The sequence below is a fragment of the Mesoplodon mirus genome (assembly GCF_964341445.2).
Source record: "Mesoplodon mirus genome assembly, chromosome: 7".
In the NCBI taxonomy this organism is placed as follows: domain Eukaryota; kingdom Metazoa; phylum Chordata; class Mammalia; order Artiodactyla; family Ziphiidae; genus Mesoplodon; species Mesoplodon mirus.
This window is the reverse complement of record NC_138983.1, coordinates 42,202,446-42,222,915: the sequence shown is the minus strand read 5'-3', so window position 1 is coordinate 42,222,915 and position 20,470 is coordinate 42,202,446. Positions and strand designations below refer to the sequence as shown.

Here is a 20,470-nt window from a genome sequence, read left to right as displayed (position 1 = left end):
CTGTTCGTGTTATCTCTTGCGATCACAGATATAAACAGTGACTTCCTATTGCTCTTAGGAAAAATTAAAAATATTTCTCACATGTTCTCACCTGCCCTTCTTGATTTGGCCCCCATTTCCTCTCTAGCTTCATCTCAAACTGTTCTCTCCATAGATACATCCATCATTTTTTTACATTTTCTGGCTGGACAGATATTTTTATTCCAAAGACATAGATCAGTGGAGAAGTGTAGCATGAGGAAGGGATGTTAATATCATGATTTTTGAAGATATTGTGTGCTGTGCTTGAAGATTCTTTTGAGGCATTTCAATGGGGATGCCACTTAGGCAGCTGGGTATTTGGACTGAGGTTTCAGAGCAAGATTTACTCTGTAACTATAAGTTGAGAAGCCATCAGCCTGTAGGTAATAAGTAAAGCTATGGGAGTAGTGAGACAGATGAGAGAATCTGACCTCCCATAAAAGACCCTTGCAAATTCTATTATTTTTTTCAGAAACACTGTTATACCACTTCTCTAAATACTCCTTCAACACCATCAAAGACTTTCCCAAAGGCTGCAGAATCAATGAGCCCTCCTCACTAAATTGTATTACCATGTTGCTTCCTTCTATAGTATTTGCCAGTCTGTAATTACAGATGCATTTCTGAAATTACTGGTTAGTATCTATCTCCATCAATAGATCTAAGTACCACAAGGACAGAGAAATACATCAATACCTGGCAGAGAACCAGTTTGTTATAGGTGCTCATAATATGTGTATTTAACTATTTATGACATGGTTGAATAAATGAATGAAAAATAATTCTATAGTATTTGTGCATATTTTACTGTAGCAGTGAATGTACTAAATCAAATCAGTTCCCTAATATCCAACTACATTAGGCTTCTTTGTTAGTTGTTCTGTTTTTAAAAAGAAATTTTAAGAATAATTTTTTATTTACATAAATGTTGCAGAGTTTGCATACACCCCACATCCAGTTTCCCCTATTCTTAACAATTTACTTCAGTATGGAAGGTTTGTCACAATTAATGAAACTATATTGATACATTATTATTAACCACAATCTATACTTTAAGATTACTTCATTGCTATCTAATATCTTTTTGTGTTTCAAGATCCCATCCAGGATGTCATATTACATTTAGCTATCATGTCTCCTTAAGCTCCTTCTTGGCTGTGGCGATTTTTCAAACTTTCCTTGTTTTTGATGACCTTGACAGTTTTGAGGAGTGCTGCTCAGGTATTTAATAGAATGCCCCTCTATTCGAATTTGTCTGATGTTTTTCTCTTGCAGACTGAAATTACGTGTTTTTGGGAGGAAGACGAGAGAGGTAAAGCACTATTCTCTTCACATAATATCAAGGGAACGTGCTATCAACATGGCTTACCATTGTTGATGTTAACCTAGGCAGTTGTCATATTTCTCAGGTTTCTCAAACTCCTAAATGAGTCTACCACCCATCCATATTGTGCTCTTTGGAGGAGCGTTACTATGCACAGCCGACACAAAAGGAGTAGGGAGTTGTGTATTGCTGTTTTATGTACTCAGTGTGTGTACCTAATTATACTAGAGCTCTGTTGGTATCATGGTAAAGTATAGGGGAAGAAAGTGTTCTACAATATTCTGATTAAATTTCAGTCTTTTAGTTGGCCAGTGTCTTGGGGCTGTGACCTTCATAAGTGTTTCTCCAATGGTATAGCTTTTTGGTTTCTTTTCCCTGTCTGTCCTCTACTCCTTTTTTCAGTTGTCCCAATCTATTTCCTTGAAGCCCTGACCCATGGCCTATATTTTATTTCCCCTTAGGTGAGAGAGGAAGGCTGAAAGGGACTGGACTGAGAGGAATTCCCTTTCTCCTACCGGGATAAGTCTCTGGTAGTTATTTCCTCTGGATTAAAGGGCTTTGGTGTGGAGAAGACTCTGGACATATTTCACAATGGTCATTTTCTCCCTCCCCCTACAGAGCCAGGAGAGGATCTTTCTCAGGTCTTCATTATGAAAATCTGGCAGAATTCTTGGAGGTAAAACCCCCAAATGTGAGGGAATATCCCCCTAAGACCATGGCTCCCAGGAGCTTCTCACATTACAAGTTGTCTGTACTCAACCTCCAGACATTCATCAAAGTGTTTAAGTTTATGGATCCAGCTGCTTCTCTTCTTGGTTAGCAAATTTCAGTTGAATTCCTCTGGTTGCATTTATCTCTACAGTTTTGGGGGAAGCAGTTTGCCCAGTTCTCTCACGGGTCCAAGAAAAGTTGTTGATTTTCTACTTGTCCAGCTTTGTCTTGTTGTAAGGATGGGTGTGACCAGACGTCCATGTTACTTTCATACATAAAACACATCCCTTCTTGTTTCCATCTGTGATTATCTTAACTTTTTCCTAAATCCTCTGTTGTGCATTTCATTGTTGCTCAGACTTCTAGAAAACCATCTAAATACAGTTTAAATGAATCTTTGGTAAGAAGATAACTTTCTTCCCAAAATGTCAGTGTGATTATCCAAGTTAAACATTAGTATTCCTATGTGAGCCATTCTAGACATGGTTTGATGAAATTAACTGAAGATGAGACCCACTGATGCAGAATTTAAGCAAGATTAATACCTTCATTTTAAAAGGTTGGTAAGGTGGGTAAGCACATTAATTGTTTCATCCATTACATCTTTTGGTGCTGAGAATTGATGTCCTTGTCCTATCTAGATAAAGAATTTTTTCTTCTTGGCAGAAATAAGATTATTTATAAATTGAACTACAGGGGTAATTTTTCTCAATTAACAAAATGCACAATGTTTGCATCAAGCTCTTATCTAGTAGCTCATTGTATATTGGGCTATTTCTAAGTCAGTCAAAGTTTAATAGGGATGGGGAAGAGATTAATTATCAGAGGGTCTCCTTCTCTGCAATGGGAGAGGCCACAACAGTGAGAGGCCCGCGTACCACAAAATAGGTTTACCACTTGAAAACTGGTGAACATTGTTTAAACATGTTTAAATATCATTTAAACATTGTTTAGTACAAATAAAATGTCTTATAAAATATTGTCTATAATAAAATTCTCTTTTATTAAAATATGTATTTAATGTTATACTTGTATATTTTAAAAACTGCAACAAAAATATGGAGCAAGTACATATGATTTTTTTCTTTTCTCTTTTTTGCTTGTTTATATTTTCTGAATTGTATATAATGAACCAGTAATGCTTTCATGAAAAGAAGAAAACTGTAGATGTTAAAATAAAAAGAATAATTCATAAAATTATAGGACTTGAATAGACTTAAGCCAATTCCTAATTTCTTCAGTTGAGAAAATAGAGGTACACACAGAAAAAAACAATCTTCTTGAATCCTCTGTTTCCCCATTTCTGCTTAAAGAATAATAACCATTTTTAAAGAACCAGCTCAAATATACGTGGTTTTGGCATTTCTATGCATGTCTCATGTCTCTCACCAGTTGTAGAGTTCTTCCAGTATAACATGAATCATGAGTAGAAGGAAGAAGAGGAAGAAATGCTATGGGGATGAGGATGGCTTCTGTTTACCATGTGTCCAACACTTAACCATATATCTTACTTATGTTATTTTAATTAATCAGTTTTTAATTTTTTTACTTACAATGTTTCCAGTGTAAATCGATTCACTTATACATATATACGTATATACATACATATATACATATTCTTTTTCAGATTTTTTTCTATTATAGGTTATTACAAGACATTAAATATAGTTCCCTGTGCTATACAGTAGGTCCTTGTTGTTTATCTCTTTTATATATAGTAGTGTATATCTGTTAATCCCAAATTCCTATTTTATCCCTCCCCTCCCTTTCCCTTTGGTAACCACAAGTTTTTTCTATGTCTCTGAGTCTATTTCTGTTTTATAAATAAGTTCATTTGTGTTGTATTTTAGATTCCACATGTAAGTGATATTATATTTGTTGTCTGAGTTACTTCACTTAATATGATAATCTCTAGGTCCATCCATGTTGCTGCAAATGGCATTATTTTGTTCTTTTATGGCTAAATAATATTCCATTGTATATACATACAATATCTTCTTTATCTATTCATCTGTCAAAGGACATTCAGTTTGCTTAATTAATCCTTACAATACCTTTAAGACATAAATACTACTCCCATTTTGCAGATGAATAAAAGGAAAATTAAACAGGTTCAGGTTAAGTCCTTTTACAAGTTTCCTTTGTCACAACCCACAGAATTCAGGTTTTTGCACAGGTTCAAGTTTCTCCAAAACTTAACATATAGTAAGTACTCAGTAAACACATTTAATAATTGAGCTATTTAGGGACCATTTGGTATTCATGGACCAGATTTGCAGTGTTTATCAGCAGCCTGCTGATCTCTCAGTTAATTCACAATTAAAAACAACTTTGGCCACAACTAGTATTTGAAGTCCAGATTCTCTAAGCAAATACAATTGCTTTTCATCACAGAAAAAGCAATCACCACTGCTGCCATCTGGCTTCCTTGTTCTCTTCTTTATTGTACTTCAAAACATTTTCTCAAAAAAATTATTTGTTTGCTTGAAGTATTATCACTTTCTTTTTTAGACCCATCCTCTTGACCATGCACTAACCTTTTATCTCTGAGCTTCAATTCTAGAGCTAAACAACAGTAGCTTATATATCTAGCACTTTCGTAAAAATTATCACATTGGATAATTTGGAAACAGATAGGACAGATATTATTGCTTTCGTTTTAAGGATGAGAAGGCTAAGTCTTCAAGTGATTCAGTGATTTGCTTTCGAGCTTATACAACTTATACAGCTCTTAAACCACAGATCTAGGACTCAAGGGGAGTGTTCTGACTCCAAATATAGTGTTCTTCCCTCTATGTTATATGGTCTGATAACACAAAGCCATTCTCTTTATCACACCTTTAATGATCCACTATAAATTCTGCTGTAGCTTAGTTTTGCTTCCATTCTTACTAGACCTTTTTGATCCCATAGTTTTTTAGTGTTTGTTCCAGTTAGAGTTTTTAATTACATGCAGCAGAAACTCACTCTGGCTGATTCAACAGGAAACACATTTGCTGAAAGGATATTGGATAGGTGAGGAGATCATGGAGAAACAGGTTGAGAAACAGATGGGAACAAGGGAGGAGGGCAGCATTCAATCATCAGCCAAAACCATGCTCTAGAACAGGGGTCCCCAACCCCCAGTTGGAACTGGGCCACACAGCAGGAGGTGAGAGGTGGACAAGCGAGTGAAGCTTCATCCGGGGCTCCGCATTTCTCCCCATGGCTCACATTACTGCTTGAACCATCCATCCTCCCCCCCTCTCCCCCCCACCCCATCCACAGAAAAATTGTCTTTCATGAAACCGATCCCCGGTACTAAAAAGTTTGGGGACCACTGCTCTAGAACACAGGGTACCCCTGGACACCTTTACTAATACCTCTGGCCTCGTTGCCCTTAAAAACAGGATGTTGGTTTTCCATTGTCCTTGCTTCTTTGTGTCAGTGTCTCCTGTTTCAAAGTCTTGGATGGGCATGTCTGATTGGCTGAGTATTGATCATGTGGTCATACTCTAGTTTCCAGGGAAGTTTGGAAACCACAATTTTCCAAGTAAGTATTTTTAGCCTCTATCATGGAAGGTGAGCTCTTTCTCCCACCAAGATTCATTAAGCATACACTGCACCAGACATAACAAGGAGGTTGAAATAATTGAAAGTCCCCTACCATGACCAAAAAATGGCCAAATTCTAGTCCTGATTCCAATTTAGTTTTGCATGTTCTTTCTTTAGGTGAACTTTCTTTGAGATAAGAGACATTTAATTTACAACTATGTCTCAATTGTCACTCAACCAATAATTACACTTGCTCTGCAGCATTCTGAAGGGTCTAAACTTGTCAAGTAACTTTCATTTATCTTCTAAGAAATTTCTCTTTCAAAGTTATCCTCTAATATTTCTCTCAAATGAATGAGTTTCATCAGAACCTGACAGCATGAACTGGTGACTTACAAAATATTTTCAAAGCGTGAAAACTATATGTGGCATCTTTCCACGGCTTTAGGTTTTTAAGATATGCCTTGTTATTTTACTTTAAGGATTCCAAATATTTCTTTTACTAACAATATGCTTCTGACATTGAATAATCCTTTCCTCTGCAGTATTTTTGAACAGTGGCTTCGAAGGCACCGTCCTCTTCAAGAAGTTTATCCAGAAGCCAATGCACCCATTGGGCACAACCGGGAATCCTACATGGTTCCTTTTATACCTCTCTACAGAAATGGTGATTTCTTTATTTCATCCAGAGATCTGGGTTATGACTATAGCTACCTACAAGATTCAGGTAAAGCTCAGTTTCTTTCATGTGAATTGCTGAGTCTGGTGTGACCAATTTCTTTTGAGAGAGTGCAAAACCTTATGTTTTTACAATGTTATCCCCAAATTATTTAAATTGGGAAAATGCATTACGATCCTTAACTCATCACTGATTTATTATTACATAGACCAAGTTGCAAGAATCTTTAAATTTCTGTCCTTTCTGCTTAATATAGAGCATTTTGCATATGGCAACCATGGGAAGAGCACTAAAATTAAAATCAAAACAAAAAATGGGTGTGAGATGACACTATAAACTGACTTCTGTGTGACCTTGGGAAATTTGACTTCAGTTCCTTGAATCTCAGTTTCTTAACCTAAAATATTGAGAATAGAATACCTCAAAGAGATATTTGATAATTAAATGCATTAAGAGCCTAGGACAGTCAGCACAAGTTAAACATCTAGCAGTTTTGAAATCATCTTTGGGAACATCATGCTAGGGTTACCAAGAAAATTTGTGAACATTTTGATGTTAAACACAGTTAATAATAATAATGATAATAGCTATTATAATAATAATTGCTCTGACTATGATTAAGTCTAGGATTGTAATTAGATCTAGGCTTTAAATTCTCTTCCTTAGTAGTAGTATGTCAGTATCTTTTTGATAAATACCGGACAGGTAGTAATGTCTCCCCCTACCTGTGAGCCTGCTACATACCATACATGCATTGTTAATCAACCATATATTAGGGGAAGTATTATTATTTCTAGAATGAGGTAAGGACACTGATGCTAAAATAACTTAAATGACTTTCCCAATACCAAACACCAGTATGTGGAAGAGCCAGATTTCAACACTACAGGGTCCTCTCCACTGCAACACAAGATGGTCAACAGCTAAAAAAACGGTTAAACAACACAGAGTTTGTGGATACGAGGTATTAGACAAGCACTGATGTTTCATTATATTCATTGATAATTCATGGAAACAAACAGATTAGTAAAATAAAATGAACAAGTGAATGACATTTACCAATTTCCTACCTCTTGTTAAACTTTAGTGACACATAAATGAATGACATACCTTCAGACTTCAAGGAGCGTTAAATCCAGTATGGAAGTCAGACAGTTGTGCAAAAAAGTATGAAACATCAAGCTGTGTTAAGTGCAATAAAGGAGTCATAAACGGAATCTTATAAGAGCACAGAGGAGAAAGCAATGACTTCAGAGTAGTTCAACCTAAAAAGACATGACAAGGCCTTGAAGGATGAGCAGGCAGGTAGCAGATAGAAAAGGATAGGGAATATTCTAAACTAATAGAATAACAAAAATAGAGGTGTAAAGTGTACCATGTATTTCTGAGATGCTAAATTCTCCTATTTGAGTAGTATGAGAAATGAAAAATTATACTGAGGAGATAAATTGAGTTATTTGATAATAGCTAATATATTATGGATCTTTTCATGTTCCAGGAACTCTTCGGGGCATGCTGTGTGCATTATTTCCTTTAATTTTCATAATTACCCTGTGAAGTAAGCACTATTATTTCTTTTTCCTGATCATAGATGAGAAAACAGAGGCTTAAAGAATATAAATAACTTGTCCTGGGCCATCTAGCTAGTATGTGGCATAGCAGAACCACATTTTAAGGCCAACAGGAGAAACTGTATTTTATCAACCTTTTCCTGCCCTTTGGGATCAGGGCACGAACCCGTGTCCCCTGCATCAGCAGGCGGGCTCTCAACCACTGTGCCACCAGGGAAGCCCCGAGTTCATGCTTTTATTACACTATTCTCTCTGGCTAAATTCTGATCCATATCCATTTGTCACACTCTCAGATATGAAATCATTGTATACATATACATAGTCATGTTTTAATCACTCCTTTATTAGAGTTACATGATAATTTTTCTACATATGAATCTTTCCCCTCTCTACCTTGGCTGTGAGCCCTACAAAATCAAAACTGATACTTTGCAAGCTTCTCCAGTCTTCTCCAAATGGTATCTGGTATGGGGCTAAACCAATGAATTCACTTGAATGCCAGTGATATTTATCATGAAGGATGGTGTCTCTTAACCAATACATATAAGTAAAGCTTGCTAGAAAAATGTCACACTTCTTAATACTCAGGTTTAAAAAAAATTTTTTTTCTTAAAAAATATTTTAACATCTTTATTGGAGTATAATTGCTTTACAATGGTGTGTTAGTTTCTGCTTTATAACAAAGTGAATCAGCTATACATATACATATATCCTCATATCTCCTCCCTCTTGCATCTCCCTCCCACCCTCCCTATCCCACCCCTCTGGGTGGTGACAAAGCATGGAGCTGACCTCCCTGTGCTATGCGGCTGCTTCCCACCAGCTATCTATTTTACATTTGGTAGTATATATAAGTCCATGCCACTGTCTAACTTCATCCCAGCCTACCCTTCCCCCACCCCATGTCCTCAAGTCCATTCTCTATGTCTGCGTCTTTATTCTTGTCCTGCCTCTAGGTTCTTCAGAACCTTTTTTTTTTTAAGATTCCATATATATGTGTTATCATACAGTATTTATTTTTCTCTTTCTGACTTACTTCACTCTGTATGACAGTCTTTCGGTCCATCCACCTCACTACAAATAACTCAATTTCGTTTCTTTTTATGGCTGAGTAATATTCCATTGTATATATGTGCCACATCTTTATCCCTTCATCTGTCAATGGACACTTAGGTTGCTTCCATGTCCTGGTTATTGTAAATAGTGCTGCAATGAACAGTGTGGTACATGACTCTTTTTGAATTGTGGTTTTCTCAGGGTATATGCTCAGTAGTGGGATTGCTGGGTCATGTGGTAGTTCTATTTTTAGGTTTTTAAGGAACCTCCATATTGTTCTCCATAGTGGCTGTATCAATTTACATTCCCACCAACAGTGCTAGAGGGTTCCCTTTTCTCCATACCTTCTCCAGCATTTATTGTTTGTAGATTTTTTGATGATGGCCATTGTGACTGGTGTGAGGTGATACCCCATTGTAGTTTTGATTTGCATTTTTAGATATTTTTAATGTATTTCAAGTCTTCTATTGCACTAGATATTTTCTAGGTGATTTTATTGGTTTATTTATTCTTTCTGCATACATATGTTTAGTAACTACCTTGTTCAAGGCATTCTTTTAGATACTATGGATACAGTGGTAAACAATGTAGTCTCCTTCACAGTGCTTACATACTAATGAAAGAGAAAGACCTTAAGCCACTACTTACCTAATGACTCGTTTGTTTAGAGATGTGCATAACTCTAGGGGTCAATGAAGTGACATTTCAGAGAATATCAGTAACAGGAAGAATTAATTAGTTGAAAAGGAGGTCTTGATTATGAATTTTGGCCATATTGCTAGGATAACAGAGCCATTAATGAATTTTAAACAAATCAGGATCAAATTTGAGTTTTCATAAGATTACGGTTGCTGCAGCTTGTAGGAAGTTTTTTTTTTTTCAATTTTATTTTATTGAAGTATAGTTGATTTACAATGTTGTGTTAATTTCTGCTGTACAGCAAAGTGATTCAGTTATACATATATATACATTCTTTTTCATATTCTTTTCCATTATGGTTTATCACAGGATATTGAATATATCCTGTGCTATACAGCAGGACCTTGTTTATCCATTCTATATATAATAGTTTGCGTCTGCTTATCCCAAACTCCCAATCCATCCCTCCCCCACCTCCCCCCCTTCCCCCTTGGCAACCACAAGTCTGTCCTCTATGTTAAAGACATAATGTTGAGCCAAAGAAACCAGACATCATAGAATATATACTGATGATTATATTCATATAAAATCCAGAAAGATGCAAGTTTTGTGTCAGTTGCAAAGCACATTCGGGGAAGCCAGTGAAAATGCTGTTACGAGTATCCAGGGGAGAGGCGAAGGAAGTTGGAATTGCAGTGGTGGTAAGAGGCAAGGCCGAAAGGACAAAAAATTTTGATATTATTTTGAAAACAAAATTTATGGAACTTGGAAAATGATTACATGTAATAGGTGAGAAAGGAGATATTAGAGTTGCCTTTAAGCTTTCTGGCCTGTGCAAAATGATGAATGGTGATTGAATTCATTGAGATAGAAACAATAGGAGCAGGGCCAGACATGGAGTGAATCTCATGGTGGTATCTGTTACACAGTGAAATAGGGTGAATGGCACACCAGGGTAAATATATCTCTGAGGCAGTTGGATAGCCTTCAGCCTCAGAAAAGATTCTGCCTGCAGATACTAATGTAAGAGACATCAGCATATAAATTGTTATCTTTGCCAATCTTTACGATCTTGTGTAGTAGTGATTTTATTCTGTTTTATGGGTAAGTAGATTGAGAACAGAAAGATAAAGTGACAAATTCTAAGTCACAAAGCTCGTAAGTGGCAAATATAGAATCCCAAATGAATTCTCTGTCCATGACTCCACAGAAGAGAGGGTTCTCTTTATACTTGCCTTGCACACATATGTTCCACCTCGTTGTCCCTTCCTTAGTGTCCCAAGTGAGTACTTTTTAATGAAAAGGCAACAAAAACCCCTGGAGGAGAAAAGGAAAAGAAGGCTCAAAGAGTCACATTAGGGGATTAAAGGTATTTATTATTTATTTATAGTTATTTTTTTTAATTGATTCAAAATGTTTTATCTATTTAGAGTCCTTTTCATATAGCTATGAGCTTACACCACTAATTTTAGAGAAGTTTTGCTTTAAAATAAGCAACAGCAATTGCTTATTTTCTATTTTATGAATTAATCTCTTGCTCCTTCTGTTGTACTTTCAAGGAATTTAAAATTTATCTTTCGTTCTTCTATTCATTCATTTATTCATTCATACAGCAATGTTTACTGAGACACAATAATACTGAGACACAATGCCAGAATAGAATAAGCTAAACTTTAAGCTTACTAAAAAATCTTTAAAATTTCTTGATATAATTTAGTTCAGGCAGTTAATTATTCATCATTTAGGCACTCACGTTTATAATTACTTAATTATTTTCCGTAAAAGGCAGCTGATGTCTTCTTGCTTTAGTCAAACATTTTCTCTTATAATTGAATTTAGTGATGTTTTTCAAAATTGAGTAGCAGGTGATTTTGTTGCATGCATAACTGATTGAAAGGTGAGACCAAAAACCTTTGGCAATGAAGGGTTGAGTCCTTGATGCTGTTGGCAAATGTAATCCTGCTTTCTGTCTGGTGTTACTTTATTAAGAGCTTCCTTCTTCCAATATATTCCAAAAGACCTGGACATTTGATTTTAAAAATGAGAGGAGGAGGCATGTTCACAGTAACTGGAGGGTCTCATTCTGCACATGGGGTTTGATGAGGACTTGTTCACTAGTGCTTCCCTATGTGTATACACAGGTGCATACTGTTCCTTCTGCCTGGGATGGCTTGCCATCAGCGTCCCACACTCAAGTCCTAATTTATTCTTCTACTCAGTGGGATAGTCTCCTGGGATGCCTCCTCTGACTCCCCAGGCAGTTATAGGAGGTCTTTTCCCCATTATCCCATTTTATCTTTTATATATTTGCATTGGTACAGCATTGCTCTTAAAATAATTTGTTTACTTGTCAGTCTCCTCTTCCAGTTATTATTTCCTTCAGGCCAGGAGCTCTGCTTACTCAGCCTTTCACATGCAGTTCCTGGACCACCACCTGACATTTATTGTGTCTCAGTAAACATTGCTGTATGAATGAATAAATGAATGAATAGAAGAATGAAAGATAAATAAGACATACTACTTACTCTCAAGGGTTCATGAAGAAGCCTGAAAAGTAAGACATACATATAAATAATTGCAACACGTAGACAATTGTGCCAAGTGTCACAAAGGAGCAATGAAAGAGTCTGGGAATCCAGAAGAGAGAGCTGAGCAGACTCAGTGATCAAAGCAGGTGTGAGAGAGAAAAACTCTTACTGGAAGCTGGTTCAGTTGAAATATTGATGGAATTACTATGGAGTAAGAAGAGTCGATAACAGTTATAAATTACTTTTTATGTGAAAGACATCATTCCAAAGGTTATACATACATTGTAGAGTTTAAATATTACAGGCAAACTTTCTAAGTTACAGATTTTGAATTGGTTAAATTAGGATAATGATTCCTAACTACCTCATGTGTTTGTTGTGTGGATAAATCGGCATATGAATGTGCTTTGGAAATGACAGAGCACCAAACAAATAGAAGACTATATGATTATCCTGAAGAGAATGGGTAACAAGAAAAATGGAATTTTAAGTAGGTAAAAAAATAGAAAACTTTTGATATTAAGAAATAATTTAAAGATACACTATTGAAGCTCAAAAGCAAATAACTGAGGAAGACAAGTCTAAATTTTAGGTTGAAGCCATTGAGAGATACAGTGTTTCAAAGAAGACAGTCCATTGGTGAAAGTAAAATTTAAGACAACTTGAAATGAACTGAAGTAGAGAAATAATAAGAGAAGCTGGAGAACAGAAGGACAGACAAAGAAATAGTGATTTAAAATTGTGAAAGAATTTGAGCCGAGCCTTAAGCAATAAAGAAATCATACACATTATGTAACCTCTATGTAATCTGCATTTTGTGAGACATTTAAAATGCACTATATATTGAAGTGACTAATAGCAATGCAAACTAAGCATTTGTAATTTCATTTTCAAATTAATTTTTAAATGTGTTAGAATGGTAACCTTTATGTTTGATGAAAATAATTTTCACATTTTAATTTCTTTATTTTAGCTTTGTTAGCTTTCATTTCTTAGATTTAAATTAATATTAATCCAAAGTTGTAAATCTTTTTTATTATAATTTATTTTATAATGTTAGTGCTTTGCAACATATTGTCCCCTCCTGATGAAGAGAAACACAAATCTGCTCTATTGTTTCAAATTATGCTTAATGGATTCTAAGAATTTTAGAGGTATCTTAGTGACAGCTGGCAAAAGGATGGTACCAAAGACAAAAAAGGAGAAAGTAACAGGAGAAATGGGGTTTGAGCCCTGTAGCCCCACTTAAGCCAGGGAAGCGCCACTGTTATCTTCTTTGAATGAAGATTGTAATTTAATATAAAATTAATTTTTGACAAATTCTCCTGCTTTAACTATTTTGAATGCTTGAGTTTATGGTGATCAATGAGACTCCCACTTTACATTTCACTTCATGTTGCTACCCATTCTTTCCAAGATATTTTATTAAATAAATATTAATTTTCTTTTTATATTGTTGATCTAATTTTTATGATATATGAAGCTTACATATAACTGTAATTGCAGAATATCTTAAGGTACTTTATCTTTTATTGTTGTAGGAATCTAACTAACTTTAAAAATAATTAGGACTTTTTGAAGAGCAAAAGACAGTAACTCCAAAGAAACAAGATTAGATAAAAAGATAATTTATTGGTTAACAAAATCCAAGGAAGGAATGAACACTTGAAATGTAAGGAAGACAAAAATGCAGCTGAGACTGAGGAACAGCAGGAACCAGGAAACTAAGCTCCCTAAAGATTCATTCTCCCCCTCTCTCTCTTCCCCCCTCCCTACCCCCTCTCTAGCTCTAAGACTGTTATCAGCTCCTGAGTCATCTGACTCTTAATTCCAGCACAGTGAATTTTGAGTAATGATTCTGACTGGCCCAACTTGAGTCAGTGGTTCACTATGAACTAATCAACAGAAGCCAAGAAAATAAGTCATAAAAAAATGTTGTAGTTCCCACATCAGCAACAGGGGGAAGGTAGGGATGGGGAGCAGATATAGGCTCAAATATCCATGGCCTAAATAAGTTAATTTATTTATTGCTCAAATGGCAGTCTTGGTATGTTGTCAAATACAAGCTGCATAATTTCAGGGACCAGAACTGCTTGTTTCTTGTAGTTCTATAAGACCTAGGGTTTACCCTTGATCACATGATCTATAGTGGCTCACCAACATACTATCTGCATTAGTTGAAAGGGGAAAAGGGAAAAGGAGAAGGCATACCTTTTCCTTTTAAGGGAACTGCCCCAAAGTTACATGTATTACTTTTGCTCAAGACTTAAGTCACAAAGCCATAATTTGCTACTAGGTAAGCCCAAGATGCACTCTCTTCTTTCCTTTGTATCACAAAATGTATATAAAGTATTTTAGAGTGTCTTGTAAATAGTGATGGGAACTTTAAAATCAAGCAAATAGATATAATAAATTATTAACTCCAAGTGGAAAATAATGTAAGAAAGGAAATGTAATCATAGAATAATATTTGATTCAATTGTGAATAATATTTAAATACTAAAAATAATGGAAATCCGAGATGTGGATTTAACCCCAGATCATGGTATTATTATGCTGAAAATATGGAGGAAAGAAAAGGGAAACTGTAAAAGAGCTCAAATCATTGTTTATACCTGAGGAACTCCAGAGATAAACTTGATGAATTAAGAAGTAGTAATATTTGCCTATTATTTAGAAATATGGAGTCAAATAACAGAATAAATAACTAAAAGAGTAACAGTAGCTGACTTGGGGGCAGGCACTGTACAATTTACAGATCAGATAATATCTATGAAGTTTAAAACATCCCAACAAGGTGGTATTGTTTTCCTATTTTCCTGATGAAGAACCTGAAGCTTAGGAGTATTAGGTGTAACTTTCCCAAGATCTTACAGCTAGTAAGTAACAGAGCTGGCATTCAAACCCAAGCATCTGACTCCAAAGTACTATGCAAGGATGATGATGATGATGATGATGATGATGATAGTAAAAACATTGGAATGTCTTTCTATTTCAGGACCAGACAGTTTTCAAGATTACGTTAAACCCTACTTAGAACAAGCAAGTCAGATCTGGCCATGGCTCATTGGGGCAGCCTTGGTAGGGTCTGTACTCACTGCTGTGCTGGGAGGACTCATTAGCCTGTTGTGTCATCGAAAGAGAAAGCAGCTTCCTGAAGAACAGCAGCCACTGCTTATGGACAAGGAGGACTACCACAGCTTGTTGTATCAGAGCCATTTATAAAAGGCTTAAGCAATAGAGTTGGGCCAAAAAACCTGACCTCACTCTAAATTAAATGATGTTAAAGTCCCTAGGGGTGGTCCTAGCAGAAATCCTTGGCATGTGTCTATGAAGATCATTATTAGAATTGTTATCTTAATACAAAGTATACCCCTCCTCCAACTCAGGTAGAAGCCTCCTGTGCTTGCTTTGCTGTATTTTGATCATTCCCTTAATAGTTTTCCTCAAGCCCATATTTCCAAGGAAAAGATGCCATTTGGTAATGGAGGTACTAGTCTGCTAGTCATATCTGAATGAAAGTGCTCTTATAAAATATGAGAACAATTGTGATTATTTTCCTCCTGATTGTTTAATGACATGTTTCTTTTATTATCCCCTTTGATTTTAATAAAATAGTAACAAATTTACACTAATTGACTCCTTTGAGCTCGAGAAATACATTTTAATTTTCCTAAGAAAGCATAATATTTCCCTTATATTTTACATTCCTGCTCCAAAATATGTTATGGACTTCAAGTAGAAAAAATCTTCAACTCTTTCTTGCCTTGTTTCTGACTGTACATTTTAACGCCACTGAAATCAAGAGCCCTTTGCCTGAAAAGAATCTGGCTAAGTACCTGTCTCAAGATGTGCTCATTAATTATGTTGATGAAGATGATAATAATCTTATTGTAGAGCTTTTTTTTATCTTCTAAGAAGAACCTTATTAGAGAATGTTTAAAATGCTATAAAACATTTCATGGTAGAGAACAATTATGTGAATATCAGCCTGTCTGCAGTTCTAGTAAAATAACTTATTACTATTTTTCCTGGCTATTAAGACCTTAAATTAGAAAGTCTAGATAATCTTGCTACTTGAAATTTTAGGTCCAGTTGAATTTCTAAAAATAGTGCAATTGATATTCCATTTGTATTATCACCCTGTAGAGCATAAAAGACTAGCACCAGTAGGTGGAATTTATAGAGGACCCATTTTGGTGTAATAAAAGGAAAAACTGTCCAATATTCAGAGCTTTCCAAAACCAAACTGGACATTCTTGGAAAATAATAAGTGTTTGACTCTAGAATTCTTCACATAGAGGTTGGATGGCTAATTTGACTTGAATTCTCTAAAGAGAACTTAAGTATTGAGTCTATAGTCATTCTTGGCTCAGGTCTCATAACAACTCCCCATTCAGAAGCGAGGCCAAACATGCTCTGTGAAAAGTTCCTGTGATTCTGCCACAGTATTTCAGGATGTTTCACCAGATTACAACTTTCACTCTCTCATCCAAACTCTATCACTCTGTCCTGGTATCCCCAGTCTCTTTAGTTCCCTTATGTTTAGTTTGTATGTATCTGCTCAGCATTTTCAAATATGTATCTCAGTTTGACTACTTGACTTATATTTCCAGCCTCATCCCTAAACACTGTCTTTTCACTTTCTCAAGATGGCCATGCTTTTAAGACAGACTTGTCCAATTCTAGCTCCCAGAAACCTGCCTGGGTCTGACACCTAAACCTCTACATCTCTGGGATGATATTTAAAAGGAGACCCACTGGCCTGTATGGTACTTTTTTATTAAAACATCTTACAATTCGTATAAGACCTGCAGTGTAGGATTCAGAATGTTTATGAATACATTTAGAAATTAAGAGGAAAGCAAAAATCATCTTTTTATAAACATTGGTCAAATGATTTTGGATAATTTTCATCTAGAACAAATAAAAAGTTACCATTCTTGTTGAAGTAATGCCATCAACTCTCAGAGATTACTAATAGGTAAGAAATTCAGTTATAGAGCAACTTTCATTTTCTAACTCTCTTTAGTTGTCAGTCAACATTTGATGGCTTATCTAATTTATGATGCCTAGAGGAGAAAAGTCAGGCAAGGGATGGGGAGCAGCATATTTATTGACACAGAGGAGGTCTATGGGATTAGAGAGCAAATACTAGGGGTTATATCCTCCACTTGGTACATAACCAGAAATACAAGATTTAAAATAAATTAACAATGACATTTGAAAACTGCGTTCAATTTAGTTGAGAATAGGAACTAGTAAAACTGAGAGCAAGGAGTAGGAAAAGAAATTTGGATAAGGCCTGAAGAAGATTCTGGAGAAGCAGTAATAGTGATGGTGGTCGCCTTCAGTCTGACCTCAGAACACAAAATAATTACTTAGCTAGGTTTGATCTGAAGGCAAAAATTCAGACCAGGTGATATTTAAATCATTTTTTACAAAGCATCTAGAATAAAAGTCTGCCCAGGGAATTTTCATTGTTACTGACAGGGATCTGTATAAAGTCATTCTCTTCCTTATCATGAGGCAATTCCCTCCTTTATCACTGAGTTTCAACATAGAATATCATTTTGTTTCTCTAGAGGCTCAAGTTATCTACTTGAGTAGCAGCAACATCTGTGATAAAACCATCACCACATTCATTCTGTGGTTTTATCAATAAGGTACCCAAATGACATGACATATTTCAAGATACTAGAAGTTTCATTAAATTCTAATCAACATTATATTCTGTGGCATTGTTTTATAGTGTGCATTTTATGAATTGCTTCGTTTGGGCTCTGCTCTTTTTCCATTGCTACCTTATATGTCACGTTTTGTTACAGAGAAAGAAATAAGCAGCTGCCACTCTTTTTGTTCCTCTTTCTGTGTTTTACTTTTTTTTTAAAAAAGAGTATTTTTAGTACCCAACCTTTCCAACAAGTCAAATATATAATTCTCCATCTGTAGAAATAAATATGATGGATACAAGTCATTTCAACCAGTGTCTCTAGCAGGCTGACAACTGGCATTGATTTTGAACGTTTTTAAATAGGCGTTTCCTTGTTTATATGGGCTTTGATTTGTAGGGACAGTTTTCTTTGTCATCGTAAAAAAAGACCTCATTGGGGTCACCTATTGTAAACTTGTGCTATTTGGGGGGCATGTCAGTAGAACAAAGGTCCACTCGCCTTCTGATTAGACTCCTTCTGAAAGCTGCTAAAATGCAAGTAAAAAGAGCTTTTTTTTTTTTTAACTTTGTGTTGCTTATTTTCAAAAACATTTGCCAGTTTGTACAATATAATGAATATAAAATTGCCTTTGGCATCCACTGGAGGCCTTAAGGGCTTTCAAATCCTTCAGCTATTTAAAACCATATAGAAATGTTTTAAGTATGTTCTTCTAAATAAAAGCCTTATTAAAACTCTATATAGCCCATATTTATCTAATAGTTTTATGAGTTCTTTTCTTAATAGCAGTGTAAGAAATTATTCTTGTAACTTCATGTTAATCTACCAAGTCTTGTATGCATTATTATGGTGATTTCTAATTTCTTATTTAAAAATAAATAACAAAGATGTTAAATGCAGTGAATGCTTATGATGTTCCAAGAACTGTGCTAAACACATCATATATGTTAATTTATTTCATCTTCATGTTATCAATATGAGAATAAGTATTATTCATGTTTTCAAATGAGGAGACCGTGGCTTAAAGAGAAGATGCACCTTCCCTGTTTACATGTCTGTTCAGTAGTTTAGGTAATTTAGCTGGGATTTGAATCCAGTTCTTTTTCATGATTATAAATTTCATTGTTTGTTGTTCAATTATGTTGATATGTCATAATTTACCTATTTCCTGTTACTGAATATTCAGGTTTCATCTACTTTTTAAATTATGGTAATGCTGTAATGAAAATCCTGGTGCATTTGGCATCTGACTTTACTTAAATTATTTTCTAGGAGTAGAATCTCTGGTCAAAGCATATGAAGAATTTCATGGCTTTTGTAATGAACTGCCATGGTGCTTTTGAAAAGGGTTGCATAGATTAAAGAATGCAAAGAGATGGAGCCTAACAATAAGAGATCAAAGGAATGAAGAAGAAAATGAAAAGGTGAAGAATTTAGAAGAAGGAAGAGGAGGTACAAGTTACAAGTCTCTTTGAGAGGAACTGAAGACCCTACTTGCCACTTCACGTATTGCTTCTTTTCATAAATCTATCTTTTTCAAATTATAACATCTATTTAATGAGCATTTTCTCTTATTAAAATTAAAAGAAAATACAGACTGAAGCTGTTTCAGAAAGACAAGGAATAACACACATGTAACTTGGTTCTCAAATAAGATATGTGTACATCTTGTCTAGGTAGAAGCGTGTGAGTAGCTTTCAGAATCATACAGGAATCAAAACAGCAAAACCAGAAATCCACACTTGGAAGAATAAGCACAAGGCATCAAAATAGTCTGAATCAAAGCAGAGTCAGTATCAGCTATTAGGATGGACAGGAGATCATGAGACAGGGGTAGGGAAGGCTGGAAAGGCTCTGAAGACCAAGCCCAAGACAAGTTTGCACCCTTTATTTTTAGTACTTCTTGAGAAAGTACTGCATTCTGCCTGGGATTTGGTCAGTCTTCATTATTGGACCACCTCATTTTTAAATACTCTTGCCAGAAGAATTATGAACAGTAGATGTGTCTGTGTGAGTGTGTATGTGTGTGGAGAGAGAGAAAGGGAGACAGTGAGAAAATACAGAAAGAATGAAATTTTTTCTCTTCTCTCTGATACTGGAGAGAACTTTGTTGCTGACTATATAGAATTTCTCTTGCTACTGCAATAAACACAGTGGCTTAAATCACAACAAACACAGTGGTTTAAATCACTACAAACCATTATCTTGTAATTCAGTAGACCAGAAATCTGATATGGGTCTCAAATGGCTGAAATCAAAGTGGCAGTGAGGCTATGTTCTTTGTGGAGACTCCAGGAAATAATTCATTTCCTTGCCTTTTTCAGCTCCTAGAAGCCACCTACATTCCTTGTCACATGGTCTTCTTCCATCTTCAAAGCCAGATAAGGTTGTATCACTCTGATCATTAGTCTGTTGTCACATCTCTCTCTGGCTGACTGCAGCCAGGAAAAGTTTTCTGCTTTTAAGCATTCATGTAATTAGTTTGGGCTTACCTGGTACTCCTAGAGCCTCCATCCCAAGGTTCTTACCTTTAATCATATCTGAAAAGCCTCTTTAGCCATATATGTATTATAACATATTCACAGGTTCTGGAGACTAGGGTAGGAATATTTGGAGGGGAGATGGGAAAGAGCATCATTCTGCCTATAGTACTGACCTAAAAAGTAGTAAGAATTGGCCAGCTGATAAATTGCTCTTCCTGTGTGATTAACATGCCACAGACTGTGATATTCAGT

At 35.5% G+C, this 20,470-nt stretch overlaps 1 protein-coding gene across 1 annotated transcript in view; it reads left to right on the top strand.

Moving 5' to 3' along the window:
- Positions 1–15,288, top strand: part of TYR (tyrosinase) — a gene marked incomplete at its 3' end in the record, with an annotated part of 89,979 nt that extends 74,691 nt beyond the window's left edge. Inside the window, exons 4-5 of the mRNA XM_082628781.1 lie at positions 6,136–6,317; positions 15,062–15,288. Coding sequence (XP_082484907.1) covers positions 6,136–6,317; positions 15,062–15,288 — 409 coding nt within the window. The remainder of the gene's footprint in view (positions 1–6,135; positions 6,318–15,061) is intronic.
- Positions 15,289–20,470: the final 5,182 nt, after the last annotated feature.